The sequence below is a fragment of the Chrysemys picta genome, chromosome 1 (genome assembly GCF_011386835.1).
Source record: "Chrysemys picta bellii isolate R12L10 chromosome 1, ASM1138683v2, whole genome shotgun sequence".
Lineage (NCBI taxonomy): Eukaryota > Metazoa > Chordata > Testudines > Emydidae > Chrysemys > Chrysemys picta.
In genome coordinates, this window is record NC_088791.1 from 349,116,617 (window position 1) to 349,126,624 (window position 10,008).

The window sequence follows — 10,008 nt, forward strand, 5'->3', positions numbered from 1 at the left end:
GTTACCAGTCCTGCTAGCAAGGCTCTCAGTCTCTCTCTCACCAACAGGCAGCTTTATAAACGCTAATAGCGCCTAATTCCTTGGCCTCCTGGTGCTCAATCAAGCGCCCCTAAGGGATCTACCAGCCTTCCACCACCTGCTTCTGGATGGGAGGGAGGGAGGGTGAGCAAGGAATTAACTCTTTCCCTGCTGGACAGAGCAGACGTTTCTGCAGCCCAGTCACAAATTGACCAGGAGCTATAGATACCAGACCAGTGGTCAGCTGTGCTCGTTTATATTAGCCGAAGAGCTGACCCAGGAGTCAGGACAAAGAAGGGTTAATATAAAGTGACTGGCCGGCAGTTGCCTCGAGCACCCGTTTCTGTTTAGAAGTCATCTGAGACGCCTCAGTGCTAACGCTGTGACCCCAGTGGGCTTTCCAGAAGGCATAAGATACGCCGCCCTCCCTGACAAGTCCTAGGTGCTGCAGGCAGGCCGGCGAGAGCTGTGCATGACTTCTCTTGGACGGTGCAGAAATCCTCCTTGCTCGGTTCATTCTGGTGAGTCAGAGGCGTAGAGTGAGCCTGGTTCCATAATTAGGAAGTCAGGGTCACTGTTTGCAAGAGAATGCGGGGTGCTGCTTGCAGTGATCATCCGGCTGCATGGATCAAACCTCGCTTTGCCAAAGTCGGGGTGTTGTGCTACTTGCGTGTGCTTTCCCCTTGAGGTCGTTGATTACTGAGGCTTTTGGTTGGAAGACTCAAGTTAGAAACATAAAACTGATTGCTTTGAAAGACAGGGACCCATTCTGAATCTGCTATTCCTTAGCGGGACCTGATTTTTAAAACGTGCTCAGCACCCACTATCAGAAAATTAAGCCCTTTTAACCTGTCTCAATTTGGGTCCCCAAAATTACTTGTCACGGTTGAAAATCTTGCCCTGCATATACGTGGTCCAAATAGGGTGACCAGATGTCCCAATTTTATAGGGGCAGTCCCAATATTTGGGGCCTTGTTTTATATAGGCCCCTATTACCACCACCAACAACAACCCCCCCATCCACACACACACCCTGTCTCAATTTTTCACACTTTCTATCGGTCACCCTAGGTCCAAAGAACTGGAGATTAACTACAGCTAGCAAAAGATCCCCTGCTCATTTCGCCTGTTTCTCTACCGGTCACTCTGTCTTCCAAAGTTTTAAAAGCCCGGGGCTACTTGTCTAATAGGAGTGATCACAATGTGATCACGCGCTACTTGTATTTCAAAATGATTAGAAGGCGAAACTGATTCTGTTAGTTGCTATTAATAATTCAGGCCGCTTGTTCCTTTTCCCTAATCATTAATGCAAGTGGGTTATTGAAATGTTCAGCAGGGAGTAGGAAGATCTTTAGCCAGCCGTATATTAAGCTCCCATTTATAAAGGGTTAGTAAATGATTAATAGTTATTGCCATGTTACACACACGAGTAGTATGAGTTATAGGTTATTAGAAGCACATCGGTAGACGGTATCATAAAAGGCTTTAAGCCATAGTTATAAGCAACAAATTGACCCGTCAGACTCTATAACAATTGGCTAATCAGTTATCAAAACATCCATTAATCATTCATTAACCCTGTGTAATGTATTTGCAAAAGGAGCATTCATACAAAGTGGGACCCTGTTGCTAAAGATGGTGGCAAGTGAAAGGCTGAGCCGGGGACGTGGCATGCTCAGAACTTCAGAGTGTTTAAAAAATATCTAAGAGAGAAGACGGAACTGGTGTGTGTCTGTCTCAAGGCCTATGTCCAGTGGAGCTCGGAAGTGAGCTGAGGCCTCTCTGGCATTCACAAGAAAGCCCGTTGAGGACAATGGAATGCCCCCAATTGACAGCAGCCAGCCAGGGATCGGCTCCGGAGAGCCACCGGTGCTCAATCCGCTTTCATTAGAGATGGGCCTGAACAGAAACTGCAGACAGGAACGCCACCGAATCTGGGGGAGACCAGGGTCCAGATGCAGCTCAGGGCCGTCTCAGCCGTGCTGAGATATAAGGGCTCATGTAGCACCTCAGCCAGTGGTCCGTCCCCTCCTTTGTGCCTGGCCCTGCGGAGACGGACTTGTACAGTAATTCACCCAGCGCATGTAGTGAGGAAACCAGCCAATCACACAGCTGCAGCCCGTTAAGCCCAGGCAAGAAACTACAGATCCAGGAAATAAAACCCCAGCAATACGACAGAAGGGAGAGTGAGCCAAAAATAATCTTTCTCTCTCTCGCTCTCTCTCTACTACAAATTTCAGCACAAGTTTTCTCTAATTACATTTGTTGATTTACTAAACAATATTGTATTAATATTCTGCAAACCCCTCTTACTGGTTGTCACAGCCCCACAGGATCAGTGCTGTGTCCCCAGCTTTGGGATGGTCTCTTGGAGGAACCCCTTGGTGCACCAGACCCCGTAGGGGTCTCACTCTTCCTCCAGGGTGGGTTCCACGCGGCCTCACCACCTCCCACGACTGAACCTCTGGGGCTCCAGCCCTCCTGCTTCACACTGTGAGCTCTGTTCAGCGGGTCCAGCTGAGCTAGGCTCCCGGTAGAGACTTGTCCACTCTTCAGGAACTAATGCACATGGCCACGCATTCGCAGTGACACGCAAGCAGCGTTGTTAAAGCAGTCGGGTTTGTCAACTGAACACAGCCTAGGAAGTCCTTAAGCTAGCACAGAGGGTAAAGTACAGTTCAGTTCCATTCTGGTTCCCCAGAGCCCCACCGAGCTGTAGTGAACGCCATGTTCAGGTTTTGTCTCTCTCTCAATCTGAGCTCGTTCGTCAATTCTCAGGGAAGAGCTCCATCTCGTTGTTCCATCCAGCAGCCACCTCTTATCCCCCCACTTCAGACCTCTCCAACCCTTTGTTCTGGAGCTGTGGGTTGTCGCTCAGCTTCCCTGCTGAGAGGTGGGGAAATCCATCTCCCTCTGGGTCGTTGGTTGCTAGGTGTTGATGCCCTGGTGACTGGCTTTGCCAGGGTCGTCTCAGATTCTCCACTGATGTGCGGTCGGCCTCAGCCAGTCCTCCTTAGTAAGAACATAAAAATGACCAGACTGGGTCAAATCAGTGGTCCATCTAGCCCAATATCCTGTCTTCCAGCAGTGGCTGGAGCCAGATGCTTCAGTGGGAATGAACAGAACAGGGCAATCAACAAGTGATCCATCCCCTGCCATCCAGTCCCAGCTTCTGGCAAATAGAGGTGAGGGACACGCAAAGCATAGAGTTCCATCCCTGATCCTCTTGGCTAATAGCCACTGATGGACCTATCCTCCAGGAACTTATCTCATTCTTTTTTGAACTCTGTTATACTTTTGGCCTTCACAACAGCCTCTGGCAATGAGTTCCACAGGTTGACTGTGCATTTTGTGAGGAAGCACTTCCTTATGTTTCTTTTAAACCTGCTGCCTATTAACTTCATTGAGTGACCCCTGTTTCTTGTGTTATGTGAAGGAGTAAATAACACTCCCTTATTAACTTTCTCCACACCAGTCAAGATTTTATAAACCTTTTTAATCTCTCTAATATGGAAGCTGTTCAATACCCCTAATCATTTTTGTTGCACTTTTCTACCTTTTCCAATACCAATATATCTTTTTTGAGATGGGGTGACCAGAACTGCATTCAGTATTTAAGGTGTGAGCATACCATGGATTTATATAGTAGCACAGGGGTAAGCAACCTATGGCATGCGTGCCGAACGCAGCACACGAGCTGATTTTCAGTGGCACTTACGCTGCAGGGGTCCTGGCCACCGGTCCCGGGGGCTCTGCATTTTAATTTAATTTTAAATGAAGCTTCTTAAACATTTAAAAAACCTTATTTATTTTACATACAACAATAGTTTAGTTATATATTATAGACTTATAGAAAAAGACCTTCTAAAAAGGTTAAAATGTATTACTGGCACGCGAAACCTTAAATTAGAGTGAATAAATTAAGACTCGGCACACCACTTCTGAAAGATTGCCAACCCCTGTAGTAGCATTATGATATATTCTCTTATTAGCTATCTCTTTCCTCTGTTTTCAGAGAACTATCCACAATGACTCCAAGATCTTGTCCTTGAGTATTAATAGCTAATTTAGACCTCATTCAAGGTGTGGGCGTACCATGGTGTGATGGGGCTCCTGCCCCACACTGGGCTCGAAGGGGTTAATAGAGCCCTAGGGAGGCTGCATAGGAGGCAGCTAATCAGAGAGGGGCTGCGAGGAGCAGCCAATCAGGGCTGGGCTGGCCCATATAAGAAGGGCTGCAGAGCAGAGCAGTTTCAGTCACTCCCTGAAGCCTGAGGTGGGAGGAGGACTGGCTGCTTTGCAGGCTAAAGGTAGCAAACACCCTGGACAGAGCAGTGCGGCAGGCAGAGACCCGGGAGGCTAAAGGCAGCTCCTGGTGGGATGCAAGGATCTGCAGGCTGAGGCCCTGAGGCAAGGGCTAACAGGGTGCTGGGGCCATGGGGAAGTGGCCCAGGAAAACCTGCTGAAGAATCGTAGGGGTCGCCGCAAGCAGCCACCTTCTACAGGCTGGGACCCGGCGTAGTGGGCGGGCCTGGGTCCCCCCACTCACCACTGGGGAAGGGGATAAACAGTAGACCGTGGTCACCACTGACAGAAGTGGCTGGACAGGGACTACAGAGACGTTCCCCCGGAAGGGGGGAGCACCTAGTGTGGCACGGCCGGAGGGCTGTCACTGAAGAGGACATCGCGGTCCTTGGAGGGATGTGGGTTCAGGAGCAGAAGAGGTGATGGGCAGAGCAGGGCGCACTGGCTACCAGAGCTAATTCCCATATTGGCCACGAGAAGGCGCTGGAGTGGTGAGCGCGCCCCGTCACACATGGATTTATACAGAGGCAATATGATATTTTCTGTCTTATTGTCTATCCCTTTCCTAATGATTGCTCACATTCTGTTAGTTTTTTTGACTGCCGCTGCACATTGAGCAGATGTTTTCAGAGAACGCTACACGAGTCCACAATCTCTTTCTTGCGTGATAGCAGTTAATTTAGACCCCATCATTTTATATGCATAGTTGGGATTATGTTTTCCAATGTGCATTACTTTGCACTTAACAACATTAAACTTCATCTGCCAGTTTGTTGCCCAGTCACCAAGTTTTATGAGTTTCCCCTTTGTAGCTCTTTGCAGTCTGCTTTGGATTTAACTATCTTGAATAATTTTGTCTTGTTTGCAAATGTTGTCACCTCACTGTTTACTCCTTTCCTCCCCAACTGGGTAACAATGCAACATGTAGGGCAAACTGAGGCACACATAGGGGTCAGAAAAGTATTGCAGAAAAATCCTATTTCATCACACAGGGAGTAAAAGTAATATTACCCTGCAGCCAAGCAGCATTCCTAATGGTATTCAGTTGCTCGGAGCAGGTGCTACAGATTACATATTGGCACCTTAAAATCTCAGCATGGACTGTAGTGCCTGGAGGTGCAGGACAGAGGCAAATGGAATGTCCCCCAGGACATCCAAGCCAGAGAAGCAACTGAAACATTCTGCAATGGGCACCGCATGTGTTTTTTTCCCCTGCAGCCCTCTCCATGGGGCTACCTACCCTTAGGGTGACCAGACAGCAAATGTGAACAATCGGGACAGGGAGTGGGGGGTAATAGGAGCCTATATAAGAAAAAGACCAAAAATCGGGACTGTCCCTATAAAATTGGGATATTTGGTCATCCTACGACCCCTTTAGGGTGTCCATTACATTAGGTGGGGCTACAACCTCCCTGCTTCTTTTCACTCAGGGAGCAAAGGACCCAAGAGTCAGGCCTGTCCCTGTCACAGGGGAGCTGATCCCTGTTATCAGACCTGGGCCCAGTTCCCCTGTGTCAGAGCCCAATCCAGCCAATTGAAAGGGGCTGGCCTACACCTGGGCCTATAGGGCTGCAAGAGGGGAGAGAGGGTGATTGGCACAGGCAGTGTCTGGGGAAGGGAAGCCACAGTGGAGTGGAGGTAACGCCTGTGGTGGGTCCCTGATGGGAGGGGCTCAGGGCTCAGGGTGGAAGCCGCGCTGACCAGAACTGGGAAGCTAATTTATTGTTAGAGGACTGGGCGGCAGGTGTCAAAGGCCAGGGCAGGCTAAGCCTCCCCCGACCCAGGCCATAGCCCCACCCATTTCCACCCCAAGGCCCCGCCCGCACTCCCCCCTACCCTGAAGACGGCAGGGGCTCACTCAGCTCCAGCCGGTGGACTGGAACTCAGGCCCACACGTGGCCAGAGGCAGCCTGGGGCTCGGGCCAGCCCAGGAGCCAGTGGCCTGGATGGCATGGGGGGGGGGCCGGTAGCTCAGCCCGGCACTGGGGCCAGCATTGGGGGGTGTGGCCGGCATAGCTGGGGAGGGCGCAGGGGAGAGTCCTCGGGGCTCCTCCAGCCGCATGTGTGTGGGGGTCTTCGGGGATCCTCTGGCTGTGCAGGGGGTGGGTCCTGGGGCAGACGGGGCAAAGCTGGCGGGCCAGCCTCCCCGAAGGAGGGGTTCACCCACCACCCAGGGTTAGTGGCACCTACTTGCCATAGTCCCTTCAGATGCAGTATCACTAGACGTGCTTCATTACAATACTGTTTCTCTGTCCCTGGCAGGGGGGGGAGACAACATGGAATAGCATCACAGCCGGCGCACCATGCCCTCTCCCAACAACACCGACCTCAGCCCTTCCTCCTTCGTCTTGGCCGGCACGCCCGGGCTGGAAGCTGCCCGTTTCTGGCTGGCGTTCCCTCTGTGCTCCATGTACCTCGTGGCCATTGTAGGCAACGGCGCGGTGGTGTTCATTGTAAAGACGGAGCTGAGCCTCCATGCCCCCATGTACATCTTCCTGTGTATGCTGGCCTCCATCGACCTGGCGCTGTCCACCTGCACCGTGCCCAGAATGCTCTCCCTCCTGTGGTTTGACTGGAGGGAAATCAGCTTCGGCGCCTGCCTGCTCCAGATGTTCCTCATCCACTCCCTGTCCGCTGTCGAGTCCACCGTCCTGCTGGCCATGGCCTGGGATCGGTACATGGCCATATGCCACCCTCTGCAGCACGCGACCATCCTCACCAATCCGGTGATGGCGAAGATAGGCCTGGCTGCTGTGGCTAGGGGTGTGATGTTCTTCCTCCCTTTGCCCTTGCTCATTCTTCGCCTATCGTTCTGCGGCTCCAACGTCCTGTCGCACTCCTATTGTTTGCACCAGGACGTTATGAACCTGGCCTGCACCAGCACCACGGTCAATGTCGTCTATGGCTTGACTGCTATCCTCTTGGTGATGGGGCTCGACGCGCTACTGATTGCCTTGTCCTACTTCATGATCATCAAGGCTGTCTTGCAGCTATCCTCGAGGAAGGAGCGTGTCAAGGCTTTCAGCACCTGCGTGGCCCACCTCTGTGTGGTCCTGGCCTTCTACGTGCCACTGATTGGACTGTCCGTGGTGCACAGGTTTGGGAAAAAGAAGAACAGGAGGACTTGTGGCACCTTAGAGACTAACAAATTTCGCTGGTTCAGGTTGTCATGGGGGACGTCTACCTCCTGGTGCCGCCCCTGCTGAATCCCATTGTCTACGGGGCGAGGACCAAACAGATACGCAGACGGATCCTGAGGTGGATTCTCCATCACTGACCATTTTTAAATCAAGATGCGATGTTTTTCTAAAAGACCTGCTCTGGGAATAATTCTGGGGCAGTTCCCTGGCCTGAGCTACACAGGAGGTCAGACTAGATGATCACAATGGTCCCTTCTGGCCTTAGAATCCATGAATCTATAACTTAAGATTGATAACGAAGGAGCCACTCAGAGATTTGCCTCCACTTTGTCTTCTGTATCCACCTGTCTTCTCTTGTCTTACACTGAGATTGGAAAAAGCAACAGAGGGTCCTGTGGCACCTTTGAGACTAACAGAAGTATTGGGAGCATAAGCTTTCGTGGGTAAGAACCTCACTTCTTCAGATGCAAGTAATGGAAATCTCTAGAGGCAGGTATATATCAGTGTGGAGATAACGAGGTTAGTTCAATCAGGGAGGGTGAGGTGCTCTGCTAGCAGTTGAGGTGTGAACACCAAGGGAGGAGAAACTGTTTCTGTAGTTGGATAGCCATTCACAGTCTTTGTTTAATCCTGATCTGATGGTGTCAAATTTGCAAATGAACTGGAGCTCAGCAGTTTCTCTTTGGAGTCTGGTCCTGAAGTTTTTTTGCTGTAAGATGGCAACCTTTACATCTGCTATTGTGTGGCCAGGGAGGTTGAAGTGTTCTCCTACAGGTTTTTGTATATTGCCATTCCTGATATCTGACTTGTGTCCATTTATCCTCTTGCGTAGTGACTGTCCAGTTTGGCCAATGTACATAGCAGAGGGGCATTGCTGGCATATGATGGCATATATAACATTAGTGGACGTGCAGGTGAATGAGCCGGTGATGTTGTAGCTGATCTGGTTAGGTCCAGTGATGGTGTTGCTGGTGTAGATATGTGGGCAGAGTTGGCATCGAGGTTTGTTGCATGGGTTGGTTCCTGAGTTAGAGTTGTTATGGTGCGGTGCGTGGTTGCTGGTGAGAATATGCTTAAGGTTGGCAGGTTGTCTGTGGGCGAGGACTGGCCTGCCTCCCAAGGTCTGTGAAAGTGAGGGATCATTGTCCAGGATGGGTTGTAGATCACTGATGATGCGTTGGAGAGGTTTAAGCTGAGGACTGTAGGTGATGGCCAGTGGAGTTCTGTTGGTTTCTCTTCTGGGCCTGTCTTGTAGCAGGAGGCTTCTGGGTACACGTCTGGCTCTGTTGATTTGTTTCTTTATTTCCTTGTGTGGGTATCGTAGTTTTGAGAATGCTTGGTGAAGATCTTGCAGGTGTTGGTCTCTGTCTGAGGGGTTGGAGCAGATGCGATTGTACCTCAGTGCTTGGCTATAGACGATGGATCGTGTGGTGTGACCGGGGTGGAAGCTGGAGGCATGAAGGTAGGCGTAGCGGTCGGTGGGTTTTCGGTATAGGGTGGTGTTAATGTGGCCATCGCTTATTTGTACGGTGGTGTCCAGGAAGTGGACCTCCCGTGTAGATTGGTCCAGGCTGAGGTTGATGGTGGGGTGGAAGCTGTTGAAAGCATGGTGGAATTCTTCCAGGGCCTCCTTCCCATGGGTCCAGATGATGAAGATGTCATCAATATAGCGTAGGTAGAGAAGGGGCATGAGTGGACGGGAGCTGAGGAAGCGTTGTTCCAGGTCAGCCATAAAAATGTTGGCATATTGTGGGGCCATGCGGGTGCCCATAGCGGTGCCACTGGTCTGGAGGTATATATTGTCACCAAATTTGAAATAATTGTGCGTGAGGATAAAGTCACAGAGCTCAGCAATAAGTTGTGCTGTGTCATCATCAGGGATACTGTTCCTGACAGCTTGTATTCCATCTGTATGTGGGATGTTAGTGTAGAGAGCCTCTACATCCATGGTGGCTAGGATGGTGTTTTCTGGGAGGTCACCAATGCATTGTAGTTTCCTCAGGAAATCTGTGGTGTCACGGAGATAGCTGGGAGTGCTGGTGGCGTAGGGTCTGAGTAGGGAGTCCACATATCCAGACAGTCCTTCAGTGAGAGTGCCAATGCCCGAGATGATGGGGCGTCCAGGATTTCCGGGTTTGTGGATCTTAGGTAGTAGATAGAATAACCCCGGTCGGGGCTCTAAGGGTATGTTGATTTGTTCCTGTGTTAGCGTAGGGAGTGTCCTGAGTAGATGGTGTAGTTTCTTAGTGTATTCCTCAGTGGGATCTGAGGAAAGCGGCCTGTAGAATTGGGTATTGGAGAGTTGTCTGGCAGCCTCCTTCTGGTAGTCAGACCTGTTCATGATGACAACAGCACCTCCTTTATCAGCCTCTTTGATGATAATGTCAGGGTGGTTTCTGAGGCTGTGGATGGCATTGCGTTCTGCACGACTTAGGTTATGAGGCAAGCGATGTTGTTTTTCCACAATTTCTGCCTGTGCACGTCGGCGGAAGCATTCTATGTATAGGTCCAGACTGTCATTTCGACCCTCAGGAGGAGTCCATGT

At 50.6% G+C, this 10,008-nt stretch overlaps 1 protein-coding gene across 1 annotated transcript; it reads left to right on the forward strand.

The window, feature by feature from the left end:
• Positions 1–234: 234 nt before the first annotated feature.
• On the forward strand, positions 235–7,833 carry LOC135980977 (olfactory receptor 51E2-like). Its single transcript, XM_065581902.1, has 3 exons — positions 235–539; positions 6,586–7,431; positions 7,467–7,833. Exons 2-3 carry the CDS (start codon positions 6,627–6,629, stop codon positions 7,598–7,600), a joined length of 939 nt encoding a protein of 312 aa, XP_065437974.1. The 5' UTR covers positions 235–539; positions 6,586–6,626; the 3' UTR covers positions 7,601–7,833.
• The last annotated feature ends 2,175 nt before the right edge of the window (positions 7,834–10,008 follow it).